This window comes from Micromys minutus (assembly GCF_963924665.1).
Source record: "Micromys minutus genome assembly, chromosome: 1".
In the NCBI taxonomy this organism is placed as follows: Eukaryota; Metazoa; Chordata; class Mammalia; order Rodentia; family Muridae; genus Micromys; species Micromys minutus.
The window spans coordinates 40,546,746-40,569,531 of NC_137969.1; the positions used below are offsets into that span (position 1 = coordinate 40,546,746).

The following is a 22,786-nucleotide window of genomic DNA, read 5'->3' on the forward strand; positions in this document are numbered from 1 at the left end:
GACTAAAAGGGGGTAACGGCTGGAATGTAAGTAGATAAAATGATTAATTAAAAGAATAAATGTGTCTGTTAAAAAAAAAAAAAAAAAAAAAAAAAAAAAAAAAAAAAGACCGCGGCCTTTAGTTCCGGGATGGACGGAGGCGGGGCGAGCCAGGAAACTAAATTACGCACGCGCACCGGGAACGACGCACGCCCGGCAGGCAGAAACCGTGTCATGGCGTCATCATTGTGCGACCTCTATTCCGGAGACAGGCGTCCACGGTATTGAGGTATTGTGCAAAACTGAGTTCTGGTGCTTGTGCTGCTGTCACAGTCTCTTTCCCCGCACCCCGGGATCACGTCCGTACTGTGGCGGACTGGGAGGAGTCGAGCGGGGCTTCTCGCTGCCAGTGTAGCCGGCAGAGCCTGTCAATGGCGGCTCTCGGGCTTTGCCTTGCTTCGGCCTTTGGTTTCTCTGTCACAACCGTCTTTCTCTTTTTTCTCTGATTGCTTACGTTGCCTTTCAAGGGTTGAAAAGCGACAAGTTAAACACCTAACGCCATCATTTTCTTGCCGATTCCAAATCCAAACGGAGACAGAATGGAAGGTGGAGAGAGTAACTTTCTGAGCAGTCCTTACTGTTCCGCCCAAGGTCGGAATGCTTGCGGTGGCAGTGTTAGCTCTTTTGAAATAACGGTTTCCTTAATTTTATTTTTCCTTTTCCGAGGGACGGTTTCTCTGTGTAGCCCTAGCTGGCCTCGAACTCAGAGATCTGCCTCCCGCCATATTCCAAGTGATAGGATTAAAGGCGAGCGACATCATGCCCAGTCAGCAGCTTCATGCTGCAGTGGATTATGTTGAGAGTAATTTTTCTTTGTGATCTGGGGAAAATTCATCGTAGCTCAAATTTCTGTTGGAAGATAGCTTTAGTGACTTACATTTTGTTGACTACAACACCAGTTTTAGCTTGGAAAGGGTTTATTTGCCCTAGTGAGATGTTTGTGGTGTAGTTATCAACTTGTTTGGACTAAGTAAACAGAACTGTGTATCAACGTTAGTTTTTATTTATAAATAACAGCTAAGCCTTTATTGAACTTTAGAAAACTTCTACTGAACTGTTATAGACTGAACTGCTTTGCTACAAGATAAGATGACGACGTGAACAGTTTTTGTTGTTTTCATGTAATAGAAATGAAATTTCCAAATTAGAGATGCTTTCCAGAGCCTATAAGAATGCAGTTTTCTTTTGTTTTTACCTTTTAAAAATTCTGTGTAGAAACGGTAGCTATTGATTCCAAACCATTAACTCCTTATGTATGGCTCTAAATATTCCACATTGGGTTACCTTTTGGTTATTCTCACTTTCATAAATAATAAGTAATAATTTGAGCTAATACTTTGAGCATTCTACTAATGGAGTACAACTTTAAGAGTTTATTTATATTTAGTCTGCATCACAACCTTATATATTATCATGACTTTAGAGGTAATTTAATAAACAAGCCCCATGTTTTTTGAGAAGATAGTTTTTGTTGCTTCCTGTTTTCATTTTGAAAACATATTGAAGTAAGCATCAGATAGAAGTTGATTCCAGTGTGGCTCTAGTCTTAATCAGCTCCTCGAATTTATGAACTTTAAAATATTTCTATTTATTTATATGTATGTGTTCATTGCCTTTTTCTGTGTATTTGCCACATGTATGTGGGTGCCAACAGAGGCCAGTAAAAGTACTCAGATCCCACGGAGCTAGAGTTACAAATGGTTGTGAGCTGCCCAAACTGGCTGCTGGAAACCAAACCTGGGTTCTCTGGAAGATGAACAAGTGCTCTTAACTGCTGAGCCATCTCTCCAGCCTTGTAATTTATGTAATTTTTATTGCTAGACTTTTGTATTTGTATCTTTTTGTATTTATGTGTGGTGTTCATGCAGGTGTGCGTGTGTGTTGAGTTTGAAGATGCTGTTTTTCTCTATCATTCTCCACTTTGATTATTGAGGTAGGGTTTCTCATTGAAGCTAGGATTCACTGACCCGAACCAGTCCAGCTAGGCTGCTGGGTGGTTCCATATTTTGGCACCCTCCACATACAGGAGATCTGAATTCTAGTCTTCAAGCTTGGTGGTGGTGGTGGTGGTGGTGGTGGTGGTGGTGTGTGTGTAATTTTTAATACACATTTTTAATATACATTGTCCTCTTGGATTCATATAGTGACTTTGTAATTTTTGTAAGTCTGGATCACGATGTTAAGATTCTTCAAACTTGGCTAGTGGGCACACAGGAAAGGTGGATTTGCAGCATCTCCCTTGAACTAGCTGGTGGGAGGCGTGGTCACACAGGAAGCTCAGTTAGAAGAGGCAATGAGAATGAGGAAAAATATACCTTTATTTTGGGAGAAAGTTCAACTCTAGGGAAAAGAAGATATTTTGGGTCTTTGACTGTAGTATAGGTAAAGGATAATAGGTTTATTATAGCTGCTACGAAGTGGGAAGTAAGCATTTGTTATCTCAGTAAATTTCAAAATGTCAAACACACGAAACTCTTATTTACAAACTTATGTCTCAACCTCACAAATCTCCAGCAGTACAGTACAGAGAGCGTAATAAGCTACTGCTCACTTTCCGCTCTCCCCTTTCCTAGATGTAGCTACAGTTAACAATTTGTTTTGTATGTTTAAAGAAACTCACATGTATGTATAAGCATGTTGGTTTTCTGCCACATAAAGTTGAGATAAACTGAAAAAGGAAAGGCTTATTGGGCTCACATTTTAAAGTTTCAGTCCATGGCTGGTTGTCTTTGCTGCTCTTGTATGTGACAGGCAGAGGTGGGGTGGGGGGCTGGAGAAGGGAAGGGAAGGGAGAGCCACAAAGTCCATAGTCTTCTTGAACTTCCCCCACCCCAATATGACCATAAAGCTGCCAGCTCAGTCTTGTCTGTTAAAAGCATGTTTTTAAAAAACACGTTAAAGGTTTTGCTGTCTTCCAAGAGTGTCATGAGCTGAGGGCCACCGTGTGACATCGGACTTTCCATGAATCAGACCCAAACCGTACAAGAAGTACATCCCTGACTCAGGTTGTCTTCTTGAATAGAGAGAAGGCAATATGAGGGCGGGCTGGGTTCACACAGGCGAGGAAGCCTACACATGGCCGTGTCATAAGGAAATGCATTATAGACACTTACATTGTAAGGAAAGAAGTAAGAACTGTTCATGCTGCTTTTCAGTTCCCTTCCTGACATGTCTTAGGGATCGTGTAAACTGTCTGTCAGCGCTTTTCTCTGCTCAGAGTGCTTTATTGGATGGATATATCAGTTTATTTAATCCGTCTGTATTAATAGGCGTGCAGGCTGTTCCTTGTCTTTGAAAAATACTGTAGTGGATGCCCCTTAACATTATGTTACATGAAAATTAAATATGTTTCTGAGAAGTGGAAGATCAAATTCTGAAAATGCTTAATTAAATCAAACTGTTAATGGTGAAAAGGGCTTGCTGGTGGCCACCTCTGCTTACATTAAGTGCTGTTTGACACATGAAAAATGGGATCTTGTTCTTGTGGTTTCTTTAGTGAAGTTGAATAGTTTTATGTTTATTGGTTACTTGATTCTTTTGTAAACGGCGGGCTTCTGTTTTTCGGAGAGTTGTGTATAGTTTCTGCTTGTTTGTTAAATTGATTTGCAGAGGCTCTGTATTCTTTTGTGCTGCAGATATATTTTATTTGGATTTGGATCTGATCTAAGTGTTTTCACATGGATACATTTTTAAATAATAAGATAAACATGGAGAAAATTATATTTTGAGGTTGGAAGTGCAGCTTAGAGGTAGGGCGTATACTTAGCATTCATGAGGCCCTTGGCTCAATTCGCAGGCAGCCCCCACCCCCACCCCCCGTGAATTTAGAATGTTTTAAAGAAGGCTATTTGTAATATAATCAAATGATCTGAAATTTCAGCTTTTGTTGATCAAATTAGATTTGTGAGTGTTTGGCCAGCAGCCGGGCAGGGTTGGTGAACGCATCATACCTTTCCTCTGTTCTGTAGTAGAGCTGTGGAGGCTGCACCTTCTCTGTCTCGCAGTGATGCTGCAGTGATGCTGCATGAACTGAATCTACTCCCAGACTCAGAGTGCGACTCACCCGCCATCTACCTTGGTTATAATGTTCTGTGGAAGTTCTTGTGTTCCTTACGAGAATACTTTTTTACAGCAGGCTCATGCTGTTAGATGATTTCACCACTGTGTGCTTCCGTATGTCCTTAAATGACACATATGTATAATTTCATATATAACAGAATTATCCACAATTTTGATAATGAATGTTGCAGATAATTAGACCAACTAGATTATTTATGAACAGAACATTTGAAGGCCAGGGAGCGATTTGGTCAGTGTGGAAGCATCAGTGAAGCACAAGTGTCTGCCTCCATTCACCCAACTCCTGCTACTCCGCTGTCACTAAACACCTGAAAAGTAATTTCAGTGCTAGTTGATAAAGATTTTTGATATCTAGGATTTCTGTTTTTTAAGCTTAAAAAAGGAATGGTCAGAAAAACACCTAAGTTTTTTAAAAAACTAAATAAAATTTAAACTTTTTAGAGAAACTCACTTTGTTGAGTTTTTCAGTAGACATTACAGGATGTATTTATCACTTTTAAAAAAAAAATCTTTGCATTCAACAGAATACTTTTAAAAATGTACCCCCTCCCATTTATTTTTGTTTCTGACATTGTTTCTCCTGGAGCAGAGACTGGCCTTGAACTTGTGTATAGCTAAGGGCCCTTGGATCTGACCCTCTTGCTCCACTTCCCAAGTACATGTACCTTTGATCCAGTTGAACATGGGTTCAGCTTATTGATATATGGTGTTGTGATATGTTGTCAGAGCTGGAAAAATCTCCAGGCCTTGATGTGTGACCCGTGTGGCTTCTTTCCTCTTTTCCCCATGCATTTTAGGAAGAGAGGCTGGGAGGTGGCTCCTCTAGACTTGTATGCTGCATGCTAAGATTCACTGCCTAACCTTACTAAAAAGTGAATGTTCATATTTTCTTTCTAAAGCTGTCTCCAATATGAATCCTGAGAGGTTTTTTTTTTTCTTCCCCCTCAGTTACTCACAATGGCAGGTGAAGAAATGAATGAAGACTATCCTGTAGAAATTCATGATTCTTTAACAGCCCTGGAGAGCTCCCTGGGTGCTGTGGATGACATGCTGAAGACCATGATGTCTGTTTCTAGAAACGAGTTGTTGCAGAAGGTATTTTAAAATCTACAATGTACAGATAGAATTTCATAAGACAGAACATTAGAAAGAAATGGTCGTATAACACTGGCCATGTCTTCCTGCTGGAGTTTAGGTGAAGAAGTGTTGGAGTGCCTTCAGCCAGAACATCCCACAAAGCTTCTGCATTGGGAGCTTGACTGAAAAGCAACACACACTCACAATATTGTTTGTGACAGATTCTATCTTTGATGTTTTATGTGTTTTAAGATATTGTCAGCATTTCTGGAAACAGTAATTAAATTGTTTCTTCAGTCTTTAGAATTGACTTAAGTATTTCATTGTGCATCTTACATATAAGTGAGTTTATGTTGAATAATTACTTTTGATATAAAAGTCCAGATTATAAAACTGAAATTGATATAATTTGGACTATAAACATTTCCTGTTTTATCAGAAATGATATCCAGAAGCATTTTTTTTTTAAGCAAAAAATAAGTCAGTTGTTATATTTGGGTATTTGTATCAATGAAAAAAAGAGGTTGTGAATCAGAGAAGATCAGAGAAGGGATTCAGGAGTGTTGAGGTGGTATTTAAAATATAGTTTCAGATGTAAACAAAAAGAATCACTGGTTAAGAAAATTTTGTAAATGATCACTAGATCATTTTATTATTGAACCATAGGAACTAAGACAGCATGCTTTTCGACCTTGTAGGTGGAACCAGTGAAATTGTCATCTGTTGGTTTACGAAGTGTGTGTGTATCTTTCATCTTGTCTCTTTTCTGTTACTAGTTGGACCCACTGGAACAAGCAAAGGTGGATTTAGTTTCTGCATACACCTTAAATTCAATGTTTTGGGGTATGTATGCTACTTTGTAGTTGATTACAAAGCATATTATTCTGTCAACAATATTAAGTGATATGTTTAACAGTCCAAGTATTAATACACTCTAGCTTGTTTTCACAAAACATACAATTAGATCACATTGGATAAAAGCATCCTGATATATAAAGATGTAAATTAAATGTCTCTTCAGAGACTTTTCACCACATAATCTATTGCTAGTAAACTTGACTTTTCTCAGTTAAGAGAATTATTTCTTTTGACTCTCATACTATCTTATAACAAAATATTAATATTATACAATGTACATAGGTCATCCAAGCTTGAAAAATTCCTTGTGATACTATTCTCTGGTTAAAAAGAATTTTCACTAATTATTAGTTATTTTTATACTATTAACAGACAGGTCTATATTATAAAGACAGAACTAAAGGGATACTTCCCTGTGGTATTCTTTTGAAAAGCAAGAGATGTAATATAATTGTAAATGTAAAAATTAATTTACTAATATTTGTATTTAAATATTAAAAAGTAATAAATTTGGTGTCACTTAAAACAGATGATTTTTTTTTAAGAACTAGCAGTTGACATAGAATTGTCTTTTATAATAAATCTTATTAGCCACATTTTCTTTTTATTTATGTCAGAATACATGATTCCTGTGAGCTATACATTGTAATAATATTTCATAGAGGACAGATCATTTGAAGTTGAATTAACTGTTAACATCCTTTTTTTAATAACTAGAATTTCTGTTATTATAACACCCTTACTATTATATACACCACTTTATTCTCTTACAGTTTATTTCATACCATCTTTCTCTTACAGTTTATTTGGCAACTCAAGGAGTTAATCCCAAGGAGCATCCAGTGAAGCAGGAACTGGTGAGATGCCCGCGCTTCATCCCTGTTTATAGGCCTGCTGTGTGCCTCTGAACGTTCAGTCATACGGCCATTGTCATACTGATCATTAGGGAGACATCACTCTAGTAATTAATTATAATTCTCATATTATTTTTCCTATAAATTCTTTAAATTTTATTCATCTCCAGGGCTACTTAAGGAAAAAAAAACTCTTTCACAATTCTTAAAAGTGTATTCCAGTTGATTTACTAGCAGAGATGGGGAAATTTCTCTCCTACCTTTTCAATTTCTCCATTAACTCATTTTCTCAGCAGTAAAGAATTCAGTTCAGCAACAAAGCTAAAAGCTTTTTTGGCACCAGCTGTATGTATACTGTCCAGTAATTCTGCATCAGTGACATATTTATAACCTGTAATAAATCTTCTAGGTTTGTCTCTGTGTTCCATTTAGATGTATAAGTACACTAAATAAGATCTAATATCTTGGAGTTTTTGCTGACTTCAAATATTAAATCAAATCATCCAATTGGAAGAAGAAAAATAGAAATGAAACTTATAGTTAGTTTCCTTATTGACCTAGCTTTATGAATAAGAGTTTTAATACATTTATTTTTTTGTCCACATAAAATATAATGTATATGTGTATGTGAAACACACGAAATTATTTTTGTTTTCAAGTCATATAGTAACTAGTAATATATATTAGTTACATCTTAGTAAGGCATAGAGGATTTACTTAAAAATAAGTAATCTACGTATCTTCATTTCAAATGTAAAGTATATAAAAAAATATAGACCAGGATTTTTTTTTGTAAAGTTCTTGAGGGAAAAATAAATTTATGTTTAAATATAATAGTTATGAAAAAATTTTAAGACGTTACATTTGCTACTAGCTTTAAGACGTACAGGTTATGTGTCTATTTTCTAACAGTGTCCTTTTATGAAATTGTTTTCAACACAGAATACTCAATATTATGTCTATAAAAGGATAAGGTCATTTGTCTTCATTCTTTTTCAGCATCTACTTTATGGAGAGCACATTAATTTTCTGGATAAGGATTGGCAAATAAAAGGCATTCTTAAGTGTATTCCGTTGTTGACCTTGTGAGAGACATTACTGATTGGTTACAGAATTAGAGGAAATCGATTTGTTATTTGTCATGTATCACAAGTTGGAAAATAGTCACCTTATTCAGTGGTACTTAAATGCCTACTAAGGACCAGGTATTATTTTCAAGTGAAGATACCTCTGAGAAAAAGCTGAGGTATGGCAGATACCACTCTTGGAATGAAGGGAAACACAGTGACCATAATAGAAACACTGCATCTTGACTGTGCAGGATGCTAGAAAAGCAATTTATGGGGCAAAAGAAAAAAAACAGAGCAGATAGAGTGATTTGGAGTCTCTGGGGAAAGTGTCCAGTTTTAATGGAGAAGGGAGAAAGGACTGACAGACCAGGGGAGGCAGGAGCTGTGTGGATGCTCGTAGGCAGAGCAGTGGCAGGGCAGGGCTCCTGAGGCGGGCCGGGCTCCAGCACTGCCCTCGGTCAGCTCACAGGTTTGACAGGAGCAGCTCCGTTTGGATAGTGAAGAGGTTGTGTTTTACTGTTTATGCCTATTTTACTCTGATGAAACTTGTTTGTTGCTAAGCAGTGATCAGTCTTTTACTGTATTATGGTTTTCATCACATTTAGTTCACCATTTGAAGTATGAGATTTATTTATTCTGAGTAATATTCTCAGGAGATTCAGAGTGTTCCAGAGGCCTACTGTGTGTCTTACCTTTAAAGTCTGTATATGTTATTAAAAAATTTTATATACTTACCAGTTAAAATTATGAAATTGAATAAAAGATCTCATTTTCATTTTGCCGATTTTAATATGACACTTGACAGTAACATAAAATAGATAAAAATACTGCCCCACCCATATTCTGTTTAGAAAAATGATGGGAGAAGTTAATTTGTTGACACAAATAAAGGAGAATTCAGATTTACAATTTATTCTTCAGATACAAAATAGTTAAAACGAGAATTTAGGTTAGCATTGATTAAAAAAATAGAGCCATATATAAACTAGTTATTGTTTGTTGCTATAGTGATATTTTAGTGTGAATCATTCTCTGGAAGAGTTCAGAACACTTCTAAAATGTTTGGTTGGGTATTGTTGCTGATTTTGGACAGTGTCATGTACAGCCCAAGCTGGCTTCAGACAGGCTGATCTCTCAAAGACTTGCTTCTGCTTTCCAAGCGCTGGGATTTCGGGGTACACCCCCAGCATTAATATATAGCTTTCTCCTAGACTGCCAGCTCCAGGAAAGGATGGGGCGCGCTTATCCTGTGTATTTGTACCACAGATTTAACAGGCAATGATATCTCACTGTTGATTGTCACTGAGAAAGCATATGATAAACCTTTCGATGCTGAACAGCTCCAGAAATGACTGCCTTTTATTTTTCTTTCTAAGGAAAGAATCAGAGTCTACATGAACAGAGTCAAAGAAATAACAGACAAGAAGAAGGCTGCCAAGCTGGACAGGGGTGCTGCTTCTAGATTTGTCAAAAACGCACTCTGGGAACCTAAACCAAAAAACACACCAAAAGTGGCTAATAAAGGGAAAAGTAAACACTAATCTTTTGGCTTTGATGTACATGTTTTCAAGAAGTACATCATTTTTATCAGTTTACAGTGTAGTTATGTGACCATGCAGTGTTTAAATGGATTCCTTTTTGAATTCATGTATAAATTTACACATTACATTTGTGATACTGAATCTTTTTTTTTTACTGAGAAAGATTAAGTTGTCTTTATTGATTTTCATATAGAGCATCATGATGTTTTTAATACTGTAAGATATTCGATAAGCAGTTGTGAAATCCAAATGTTCTCTGTAAACATTTGCAGTGTTTTAAATGAATAATGATGCTATGAAGTGTGCTGTCTGTAGACTGGAGTTATAGGGCATCTGTTTTCACAGTGGCGAGAAGTGTAACGACTTAAATACTCTGTTTTCTGTTCAGTTCACCATGTTTGTGATTTTTTTTTTTTTTGGAGTAATTGCTGTCTTGATATTCAGAGTGCAAAATTGAAACCTTCAGGTTGTACTTTAATTCTTCATGTTCCATTTAAAATAAAATTCTCATTAATACTGACGGAAACTAAGGCTGTATGTCTTGGTTGGCTTTGGCGTGATTCCCTGCTGATAAATATTGTAGCTCTCTAGCTCACTTGTGACCTGCTGTCCACTGCATGAGTGACCATGGCCTCCAGATGAGGCAGCTGTGAGCAGCTCCTCCTGTAGACAACATTTATGAATCATGGTCCTCTGTTCTCTTGGTCTCACTCTTGTAGAATCTTTCTGACTAAATATTTCCTAAGCCGTGTGCATGTTTTGAACCGTCTTCTTTATTAAAAACTGTCCCCTAGGCACAGGAGGAATCAAATGATATTTACATTGTGACTTATCTTTTTGCAGAGTGTCTGTTATGATGAATTCCACTTAGTGCACCTTTCTAGTGTCTGAGCTCATATAACCTTGCTTCCCTAGACCCACATTGTCATGTGTAGGAAGGCCAAGGATAGCCAAGTGTTTTTGCTTTTGAGAATTAGAGTTGTTGAAATTGTCCATGATTAATTTTTTATAACTAACTTTGATTATATGAATTTCTTAATTAGGCAGCCAATATTGGAAATGGTCTGAAGTTATAATGAACTTTGCATGGCATGCTAAATTCTTAAAGAATAAGTCTCAGCTCTGGTATCAGATACTTGGTGAAGTAAAAACACTTGTGAGCATTTGTAGTTTCTCTTTGGGTTATTTTAATTCTCTGATGATAGCGAAAGTAACTTCATTAGAGACATACGTGCTTTATGAAGGTAACTGTAGAATGCATTCTTAATGTTATTCATTGCAAACAAACTTGTATCTTGTATTTCTCTTTTTAAATTTTATAAAGAAAGGAGCTTTTAATGAAAGTTTTCACAATTGCAGACAATTGTTAACCAAGGTATTTTTCAAAGTCCAGCTCTGTGTCCCACTAAATTGAATATCCTTAATTATTTCTTTCAGCATTTTTGTAGAAATAAAATATTTCGAGTCTGTTCCATTTTATTGCATGAAATTTGAAATAATTATTACAACATACCAAGGAGCTGAATGGTGGCAGTTTACTGGGCTATTCATTTCACAGGTAAACACACTGATGTTCATGTTGACAAGCACTGGGCTCCAGTCTAGGTTTCAGAGTTGATGTCTGTAGCCCTTGTGCTGTTTTTCTGAAGTGTTGTGGAACAATATTCTTAGTTCAGTTCAGTATTTCAGAGTTCCCAGAAATTATAGGAAGTTGCCCTCACTGGCCTTAGCCAGAACTATACAAGGTGGTGAGTTCATTTAAGTGTAGAGTAGTTGTTGGTAACAGTTTATTCCAAGTAATGCTGTTCTGTAAGGGGAGGGGGTGTTAGTTGTATGTGTTATTAATCTTGGGAGTCAACACATTGGAGGAATTGCAGATGTGTAGACATTGATCTAAATGAAATCTTTTAATATTAAAAATTTCTTGTTCACAGATACAGAGGAGGTAGAATATAAAATTTTGAAGATTAGATCATGGTTTACATTTCTGGAATTAGGTCATATCAAGTAGATGGGTTTTTAAGAAACTGAAGTATAAAAATCTACTTAAGTTACTAAAGTGGGCATACTTCAGCTTTTAAAATTGTCTAGAAAAATGAATACTTCAAAAAATGGATAGTGTACTGAAGGTAGACCCTTTATTCTTAAGTAGGTTATTTGGGATTGTCCACTCATGATTCTATTACATTAAAGTTTAACATGACAAATTCCCAGAGCTTGTGATCTTTTTTCAGAGTATTACTAATTGAGAAAGATTTGGGTTGTGATTCTTTATTTTTTCTTTTTAATTAATTAATTTATTATATATAAGTACACTGTAGCTGTCTTCAGACACCAGAAGAGGGCATCAGATCTCATTACAGATGGTTGGGATTTGAACTCGGGACCTCTGGAAGAGCAGTCAGTGTTCTTAACTGCTGAGCCATCTCTCCAACCCCTGGGATGACTAACATTTATTATGTTATAAATGTGAGTCTTAACATTTGTTAAAGAACAGGAATTAAGGAGCACTGACCCTCAAGCTTGTCCAGATGGTCCAGTGTCTCTTCCTAGTGATCTCTTAGTATCCTGGCTTGTGTGGATGTGCAGTGGATATACTTTACTGGTGTGAACATTCCTCTTCCCTTAAATTCTAATTTAAGACTTGAGTTTTGGAACTGTAAGTCATTAGTTATTTAGTATTTTATAGCTGTCACTGACAGTTGTGTCTTTATAGAGTTAAAGTAGACCCATTTATTGTTTCCTTTCCCTCCCCCTCCCTCCCTCCCTCCCTCCCCCTCCTCCCCCTCCTCTCTCTGGTGGATATTGAACCAGGCCTCAGGCATGCTGGCAGACACTCCACCCTCAGTTATAGCACAGTTTAAAATATATCCCAAAGGAGTGAAGCTATCGATCAAAGGGGCAGCTACAGTAAAACTACAGATTTGTAACCCCATCTACCTCCCTGCCAAGACCCAGGCCCAGCTAGTTCTGGGTCTCCTCTCCTCCCCTCTCCACTCCCTTCCCCTGCTTCTTTTTCATTTCCTTGATAAATTCTAACCATGTAACCCTGACTGTTCTATAACTTGCTGTGAAGGTCAGGCTGGCCTCAAACTCAAAAATCTTTTCGCCTCTGCCTCCCAAATGCTGAAAACAAGTGGATGCCACCACATCCAATTCTGTGTCTGCTTCCTTACCAGTTTTATTTGTATTTGTATTTTTTTGTTTTGCCTGCAAGCGTGTTTGGGTATCACATGCACAGTGCTTGAATAGACACAAGAGGATGTTGGATCCCTTGGAACTGGAGACAGAGTAGTGAGCAGCCATGTGTTGCTGGGAAGTTAAATTTGTGTGGGTGTGATCTTAGGCACTGAGCCATCGCTCCAGACCCTGGTTCTTGAAAGGTGGAAAGCCGATGCTGGGTTTTACTCCCTCCTCCCACTGAGCCTTGAAGTTTATGTATCTCAGCAGCGCCACTGCCTGCAAGATGTCAGTCTCGCAAAGTGATATATATTTCAGATGGTGTACAAAATGTGGTGGTGGAGAAATAAGCTTTTATAAATGAAACATCGAAGAGACTTTATTATTTGCTCTTCAGTTTAGTGTTGCCTTTAAGGGGCAGCATTTCATTTTGGCAGCTACAATAAATGACTGAAGGAAATTGAGGATAATAATTCAACATTTCAAGATGCCACTGTCATAATGAATGTAGACCTACCCAGGGCTTGGATTTAAAGTTTATAGTCATACAGTACTTTAAAACCACATATCCAGGAAACCCATGGGGAGAGGATTTGAATGAGGTCATTAGGAAAAATGAAACAGAACGCTTCGGTGGGTGTTATCTGCTGAGTTAACATGTCTGTGAAAGGAAGCCTCTTATTCTCATGTTGCTATGAGGTCCAGTTCTTCTTGGGGCTTATCAAGAAAGGGTTAGTTATTAAAAAAGACTATACCAAGGAACATGGCCCAGTGTAGACTTGAAGTACTGCTTTGCTGAGGGACTATGCTGTAATGGACCGTGCTGGTACCCTTGATGCCTGTTTTTAGTACTATTTAAACTGAAGTCGCCTGCTGCCCTTGTCTCATTGATTTTAAGAAAGCAACTATTTAAGCACACAGTATACACAGACATCTATTAGGTATTTTTGAGGTTCTGATACTTGTTAATCTGATTATTTGTTGGAGCATAGATTATCTTAGAGGTTTTCTAGGGTACAATCCTGCCAATTCCATAAAGGAAAGCAATGTTCAACCTCACTGATGATTCAACCTAGCCATCTTGGCTTCCAGTTTTTTCCTTTTCCTCATGATAGTCGCATTCATTTCCTTACTCATTCGTTTAACAAAATGCTTAGCTGAGATGTGTACAAAGTTCTCTGTTAGGCATAGGAGATTCACTAGCCAACTCTGGCATGGGAATCCCTGCGAGACACTAGTTTGGAGTTTGTTTTCACAGTGTTGGGATAAAACTTAGGGCTTTACTACAGGCTAGGCAAGTACTCCACCACTGAGCTACACCTTCTTCCCAACTGTGTTGCTGTTGCTGATTAACCAACCTGTTCTAATCATCCCATAGCAGAGAGAATGTTTTTGGTACTACCTCAATGCTGTGCATTTGGAAATGAAAGACACACACACACACACACACACACACACACACACACACAAAACCTTATATATCAATATGCCTTAATCAGCTCAATGGTTGGGCCACTCCCAAACTTCCATGTTGCTAACACCTCCCCTCTGATACTCCTGAATTATTACTTACTAAAATCTATATTCCATCTTTGTTACCCCGGACCCAATGGGGGTGGGGAAGGCGCTGGGTCTGCTCTTCCCCAGCTTTTCTATGGTTAGCATGCCTCTCTTCCTGCCTCTCAAGCCCAGTTCTTATTCCTCTTTAGGTGTGGTGATTCTGCCTCTTCCTTTGTTCCTTGCCAGGGAATCCCACCATTCAAAGCCAACTGGGAGCAAGGAACCTTGAGTCTTACATGCAGACATACAGATTCCTGTGTAAATTTGGGGGACAAAATTAACATGAGTAACATTAGACCCAATCCACAACACAACTGGAAAATGGCTGCCAAGTGTGGACTTGTGCCTTCCTACCCTGGGGTTAGTGTATGGAAGACCTAAGCTTCAGTTCTTCATGACGTCCCTTATTATGGGGTTGTACATTTAATCAGCATGAGGTCTTTAGTGTAGCATATTTTCTAACTGCATATGACAATATAAAAAGAGACACCGTGGACATGTATACAGCGAGACTCCCATGTGTGTGAAGGCAGAGAAAGGTTTGATGCCAATAGGTGTGAAGGAACGGAGGTGTAAGGTGGGAACCAGTGCTTTTCACACGGATCTTGAACTTCATTCTCCAGAGCCACTGTAGGGAGCCGTTTGTGCCACACCCAAACATGGCGCCGGCTTCCCGCCGAGAACTCAGCAAACAGAGCTGTTGCCCAGCCAAGAGACTTAATGCGCATGCGCCACATACGTCATAGCCCGCTCTCGGGGCATACTATTGAGTTACTGGAGGGCGCACCAATCAGGTAGCGACACGAGTCTCCTAGGCATATATAGCAGTGCATTTCTCCCCCACGTGGAGAGGGAGATGGTGGAGAGGTTGCGGGAGACCCCACGTGGAAAGATGGCAGAGAGATCCCACGTGGAGAGACTGCACATGAGAGGTCGCCTATACAGTAGACCCCGGTAGGGAGTCCCCGGCTCAGAGAGAAGTTTCCTGCTCAAGAGATCCCCTGCTCAGAGTATTGTACAATAAAGGTTGTCCGCAGAAGAATCTGTTTGTTTGTTGCACGCCTGTTCCTACTGGCGGGAAGCGTGGGCGCGTGACAAGCCACAAGACAGTACATTTTCTATTGTGAGCTGCCCAGTGTGTGGTGTTCTGTTAGCACTGTCCTGGAAACAAATACAGAAGTCATCAGATGGAGGGAAATGGATAAAAACAGTACTTATGTAGGAAAGCATGCACGAGGAGCAGGTGCAATTCTGGAAAAGCCCTGGCATCTTAGGGACTGGGTGTAAGTTTACACTTACACCTTACTAAGTGTAAACCTAGGGACATTTTAAACTGGGGCAGAGATGTCAGGACTTCTATCTTGAAATATCAAGAGCATGCTATATTCTTTCTGAAGCCAAATCATTCAAACCTTTCTAACATATTGTCAGTTATGGCTGAACGTTCCATCTTTTAAACTTTGTTATTTTGGTTCCAGCAAAGTCATTTCTCTGAAGGTAGTGGAACTCCATCAGGTACTCCGTTCTCTGATTTGCAAGCCAGGAAGCATGCACATTAGGACCGGCGGTATTGGTATCAGTCCTGGGAAGTAAACTGAATGCTGAAAAGTTGTGTTCCCACCACAGACCAAGGAGAAGTAGCACAGGGTTGTGGCTTGGTTGATGCTGTGTTTCATCTCTTTTGTAAAACAAAAACATACAAACAAAAATCCCAAGAAGAGCAATTGTGCTGACCAAAACCAACCTCTGTCCAAAGCTGAGATATACACTAGGTTTTGAAACTATAGACATTAAGACTGGTCAGTGATGGGGAAGTCACAGAATGCTGACCTGAAGTGGCAGATATCGCACAGTGGTACATGTGTGCACATACGTGTGAGTGCTGTATGTGTACATGAGGAAAGTCTTAAAAAATTATACTATCAACAACAAAGCATACTTATAATTTTAAAAATCAGGTCTGTGGGACTTTTAAAAGAATTGCTTACCTTTTAAAGTTCATTGAAAGCACTAATAAAGACTAACACCTATGCTTTCTTAATATATTGATTACTTAAAACTTTATTTTGACACAGTTGCTGTTCAGAGTTTTTCAGCTATATAATGTTACCAAAAGTATTTATAACTAAATTTCATTCTTCAACTAGAGGTTGAGATAATATTACTTACTTTTGGAAGCAGTGTTTATGATTGTCTAGTTCTTTCCCAGGAGGCTATATACAGCTTAGCTCTCCTCTCCTGAAGCTATAACACATCGGGCTTACTTTTGATGAACTGACCTGAATCTGTGGGAAACATTCAAAATAGTCACTGGTGCTGATTAGTTTTTGTCAACTTGACACAAACCAGAATCACCTGTCAAGAAGGAGCCACAGTTGAAGAATTGTGTCCATCAAATTTGTCTGTTGGGGCTTTTTTTTTTTTTTTTTAAATTAATGATGCAAGCAAGAGGGCTCAGCTCACTGTGGGCGGTACCTCCCCTGGGCAGGTGGTATGGCCATATAAGCTAGGCAAGCCCTCTGTGTAAGTGTTCTCCTCATGGTCTTTGCTAAGGAGCAGAGTGTGGATGTTTCTCTTGATTGATTGACAGACTTGGTTTTGTAAGTTGTGTGCATGGTATGTGTTCTTTCACGTGATGCATATGCTTTTACTTGTATGCACATATACCATACGTAGGTGTCCTAGGGTTTTACTGCTGTGAACAGACACCATGACCAAGGCAACTCTTATAAGGACAGCATTTACTTGGGGCTGGCTGACAGGTTCAGGGGTTCAGTCCATTATCATCAAGGCAGGCATGGCAGCAGCCAGGCAGGCATGGTGCAGGCAGAGCTGAGAGTTCTATATCTTCACATGAAGGCTGCTAGTAGAAGACTCACTTCTAGGCATCTAGGACTAGGGTATTAAACCCATACTGACACACATACTCCAACGGGGCCACACCTTTTAATAGTGCCACTCCCTGGGCTGAGCATATACAAACCATCACAATAGGCATAATGTGGTAAATAGAGGGCTCCTTAAAAGTTCACTTAGAGAGCACAGTTCGCCTTACTGTGCCTGCACGCAAACCCAGTCTAGACTTGACTGGCTTTGTCTGGAGTTTCTGGATATGTTCCAGGACATGCTATAAATTCTAAATAAGAGGGCTACTAGGGAGGTGCCATGGGAAAGTGACTGTGTGGCGTTGGAAATGGCTTGAGTGTGCAGCTCAGCGCAGATGCACAGCTGAAGTTGCTAAATGTATTAGGAAAGTGGTGTGTGGAGCTCAAGCTACATTGGGATCCCAGGTGATTAAGCTTGCCTCTGTCAAAGCCTCATGGCTTATTGTCATATCTGCACCCATGTATGAAGATGTGGGTTTGCAGTGGTTAACGAAATCACTGTTACCAGGCAAGCATCCCATTTTCTCCCTTGTGGTCTAACAAGCCAGCTACAGTGGATGCAGTTTTCTGCTCATAGGCAAAGTGACAGACACAGACAGTTTTCCAAGATGATGCTGTGAGTGAGACTAGCATGTGAGTTTCTGATGCAACTGCCAACCTTACCATTCCTGTCCCGGCCCTAAGCTTTATGAATGATCCACCCCTGAAAGAGACTTGGCGGAGAATGAATGAGTCTCTCCTGGAAGCCATTTGTTGATTCAGCACAGGTGCTCTGCAGGTTCAAATCCCCTCTAGGTAGCTCTAACTTGGGTCTCCCTGATGGCAAAGTTAAATATACATACTAACTTCTGAGCATAGTTGGACCTATGTCACGATGCTGGTTCTATGTTTCACTGTGTTATCAGTAAGGGGGAAATAATCGAGAATAACCATTTTTAAAACCGTGTGTGACAGTTTGTTCTCTAGTTCAGACGACATTACCCATTCAGGAGGCAAACAACACCCATTCTCCTCAAAAGAAATTCCGGGGGGATAGGGGGATAGGAATACTGCTCAGCAGGTGATGTTCTTGCTGCACAAGAACTAAGATTTGAGTTCGAATCCCTCCCTGAAAGTTTATGAAGTTGGAGATAGCAGTATGCATCTGTAGCTCCGGCTCTTTTATGGTGAGATTGAAAGTAAAGATAGAAGTTCAAAAGCTTGGGGACAAGGCACTCTGGAATACTGCGGCAATAAACACGAGAAGAACCCTGCCTCAGACACCATGAGGATTGACACCTATGGTTGTCTTGTGATGTACACACACACACACACACACACACACACACACACACACACACACCCCACCACCACCACCACCACCACCACCACCACCACCACCACCACCGCCACTACCACCACCACCACCACCACCACCATCACCACCACCACCCACAACACTACCAAAACCAAAGTAATTCTTTCTGAAGCAAGGCATCATGGAAGATGCCCATGTTCTCAGAACGTGAGAAGTGAAGTCAGGAGGCTCAAACTTTTGGATTACGTAGCAAGTTCCAGGCTACCTGGATCACAAGAGACCTTATCTTAAATATCATTATTCTCTCAGAAAAGTCATTCATTCCTGGACTTAATGGTTCCGATTCCTTCTGATCATATAGAACAGGCTGTTTATAGAAAATATGAAGTCATTGACTAAGATTCATACTTTTAAATCTGTTTTCTGTTACATTTGATTGTGATTATTATTTGATCGGACAGCTAATACAAATGTAGTTGGGGAGCATGTAATATTTATTATTACTTACTGTCTGCTCCTGTTTGAGTACCAATTTATGTCTCAGGAAGGAGGAAGCTAGGTGTCCCTGTGTTCAAATGAACTTAAAATATAGGAGAGTTTTGGGCAATCCAAAGGATCATTCTCAAATTGAAATTACTCATTTTTTTACATTAAAGGAAGAAAGTTTTGGTTCTTTGGCTTTTAGGAATGAGCATAAGTGTTGTATCTGTGTAGTTACACAGTTAAGGCTCACCCATCTCCTTTGAGATTTATCACGGTTGCAGTTTTCTATTTAAACCACTAGGTGGCAGCAAAAGAACATAGGTTGCTTGGTTTGCTTTGTGAATTTAAATATGAAGTAGAAACTATTTTTGGATTTCATGGAAGATAGACAAAAAGTGAATAAAACTTGATGGCACTGGAGTTATATCTCAGTCGCTAGAGTGCTTGCCTGCATACACGAACCTTGGATGTGATACTCAGTACTGCATAAAAACTGGTGCCGAGACTGGAGGATTAAGGTCATTCTCACCACAAAGTGGCGATCCTGCGCACGTGAGACCCTGGCTCAGAATATTAAATTACAGAACATGTAGCTGTAACGGACAATAGCCAGACAATCATTGTGATTGAATACTTGCTATCTTAAGTGTCAAAGTTATGCTTATTAACACACAAACCATAATCTAAAGTTCTCTTTTAAGATGATTCACTTGGTACCAGGACTAGTCCCCAGGATTTCTGTGAGGTCGAGTTTTATATTTATAGTAGCAAAGAAAATAACATGTAAGCAAGATACTTAAAAAAAAAAAAGTTCAGTAAGAATTTGTGAACAGAGAATTTGAACGTCCAGGAATATTGAGAGGGAGTTTGTTTTAAACAGCGTACTTTGAGAAAAATAGAATTTGATGATTTTATTCCTAGACAGTAGTTTGCTTTAAAAAGTTATTTACTGCACAGATTTGAATAGTGTGTGCGTGTTGGTTTCTTTTCTTCTTACTGTTAGAAAATTCCTTGAGGAGAGTCTTGAAGGGAGGGATTTACTGTGGCTCACAGTTTAAGGTCACAGCCTCTCATGGTGGAAAAGCCACGGCTGCTTGAGGCAGCTGGTCACGTGCTACCCACAAGCAGGAGGCCGAGAGCAACGAGGGCTACTGCTGCTCAGCTCCTCTCTCTACTTATATTGTCCGGATCCCAGGCAGGAAGTGGTGCCAACCACAGCGGGTGGGTCGTCCAACGCCAAGTACTGCGTTTGAGATGGCCCAGGACAGGCTCTCCCAGAGGCCCTTTCCCCAAGTGAATTTAAACGATGTCTACTTGCCGATCAGCACCAATCACAACAGCGCGTCCCCGAAGATTCCACAGCACATTTTCAAAGGCTTAGCTCTTTTTTATTGTCTAAGTTCATGAAACCTCAAAAATGTGTAATAATTAACAACTACAAAATTAAAAAAAATACTTTTTTTTTCTGGACAATTGAAATCTGTTTGTATAAAAATAGACCTTTCTAGTCTCTCAAGAATTTCAACAGCACTTTAGGATAATCTTTTTTTTTTTTTTTTAAATGAATATTGCAACAAAAACCTTGCCAAAAATATCACATATTAGTGTTAAACAAACCGAAAGTCCATACATCTCAGTGAGCCTCTTTTACACAGAGTAGCCATTCTAAAGCATCCCAGGGGACCTCAGACTTCCACTACAGAGGACATTTCTACGTACTTATCCACTCTCAATCTCTAGAAATAGCAAAAGGATTGGCTTTACATCCTATCCTCTGTCATGACTGAGGTATCTTTTACCGCATTCAGTCCTTCTCCTTCTAATATGGAGGATTTCTTGGTTTCTTTTCTGCATTTATACCTTACCCACGAGTACATTTAACACACACACACACACACACAACTGAGTAGATTTCACATATGAAGGAGAAGAACATGCAGTTTTTCTTTCTGAGAATATAGGATGTCGCTTAATATACATTTTTATGTCATTCTATCTCCTGCCAATTTTGTGGTTATGTTTTTCTTTAGAGCTGAAATATTTGTATGTACATACATGCACACATGTACACACATGTGAATACAAACGTTCACCTATACACACATGCACACGCACATATGTCATTTGCATCTTGCTTTTGTCTGTTCACGGACAACTGACTGGATCGCAGTTCGTGGCTGAAGTGAACAAGAGCAAGGAGGAAGCAAGGGGTGTGGCTATCTCCGCGGTGGGGGTGGAGCTCTCAGGAAGCAAGGGGTGTGGCTATCTCCGCGGTGGGGGTGGAGCTCTCAGGAAGCAAGGGGTGTGGCTATCTCCGCGGTGGGGGTGGAGCTCTCAGGAAGCAAGGGGTGTGGCTATCTCTGCGGTGGGGGTGGAGCTCTCAGGAAGCAAGGGGTGTGGCTATCTCTGCGGTGGGGTGCAGCTCTCAGGATACATGGGGGGGGGGGTGAAAGAGCAAGATGGAGTTTCACTTTGAATTATTTGAGAAATCTCAGCGCTGACTTCCACAATGCTGTATCGTGTACCCCCAGCAACAGTGAATAAACTCCCTCAGCATCCCCTCGAACATGTGTTTGATTTGTCTGGTTTGTGGATGCTATAGCCGTCTTGAGTGACGTGTAGTGGTATCTTAAAGTTGTTTTGATTTGCACGTGCCTGATGGCCAGGAATAACGAACAGCTTTCATAAAGGGAATTAGGTTTTTTCCTTTGAAAAAGTTCTATTCGGTTCATTTGCCTATTTGTTGATTGGCAGTTTCATTTCTTTCCTCTTTAAAGAACTTTTTTTTTTTTTTTTTTTTTAAGAGAAAATATTATTTAGCTTTCTCGAAAACGTGTAAGTTACTAAAACCAAACCAAACCAAACCAAACCAAACCAAACCAAACCAAACCAAACCAAACCAAACCAAACCAAACCAAACCAAACCAAACCAAACCAAACCAAACAAACGAAAAGGCTGTGGCTGTCCAGGGTGCAGAACCAGGGAAAAGAGACCTTGCTGCTCCTCCTGGCAGAGCTGCGGACCCCCGGAGCGCCATCACCGCAGCCTCTTCAGGTTTGGAATCCTTGATTTAATTTCTTTGTTTACTTTTTATTTAGTGTGTCTGTCTGTGTGAGTGTAAAGCACACTTACTTTGGTGCTGTGGAGGCCAGAGAAAGCACGAATCCCCTGGAGTTGGATTACAGGCAGAGAGTCCACCTAGGCAGATGCTGAGAAGCAGACTCAGGTCCCCCGGAAAAGCAGGAAGTGCTCCTAATCCTGAATGCATCCCTCCACACCGATTTTATTTTTTTGTAGACAATGCTATAGTTTCTTTGCTTTTGTGGTTTTGGTTGCACGTATGATCCGAGCCACTGAACTGTGTTATTTTGCCCCGTGCCTCATATTATGCATGTACCAGGAAGCAATGCTGTTTATTATTTTTATGGCTATTTCGAGTTTCATAAGATTTGACGCTCTGATTTTTTTTTATCGTTGGTTTCTATACCACATCTTCGGGTAAATATCTCAAGAAACTGTTTTCTAATATCAACTGTAGACTATCAGAAAGACTGATAATCACAGAATTCCAGCTATTTTGTTCTGTGTCTGTTGACTTTAAATAAAGAGCTGAAGCTGTGTGTAGTCTTCATCTATGAAGGATACAGCAGTGCTGGCTTTCCATCATCGACTACACAAATTTTAATGAATATGTGTCAGAGCTTTGGGAAGAAAATGGATCTAAAATATTATGCTGGTAGAACTAAAATACATACATATATATTTTTTTCTAAACTGGGAAACTTTGATGGATAGTTAACTTTTTCCAGTTTGTAGTCTACTTATCTTTCTGGTTAGTGGTTGAAGGGTTTATTTCAAGAC

At 39.4% G+C, this 22,786-nt stretch overlaps 1 protein-coding gene across 1 annotated transcript; it reads left to right on the forward strand.

Moving 5' to 3' along the window:
• The first annotated feature begins 202 nt into the window (after nucleotides 1-202).
• On the forward strand, nucleotides 203-10,933 carry C1D (C1D nuclear receptor corepressor). Its single transcript, XM_080921222.1, has 5 exons — nucleotides 203-268; nucleotides 5,068-5,214; nucleotides 5,973-6,039; nucleotides 6,856-6,911; nucleotides 9,355-10,933. The coding sequence occupies exons 2-5, from the start codon at nucleotides 5,077-5,079 to the stop codon at nucleotides 9,517-9,519; spliced, it is 426 nt and encodes a 141-aa protein (XP_080777348.1). The 5' UTR covers nucleotides 203-268; nucleotides 5,068-5,076; the 3' UTR covers nucleotides 9,520-10,933.
• Nucleotides 10,934-22,786: the final 11,853 nt, after the last annotated feature.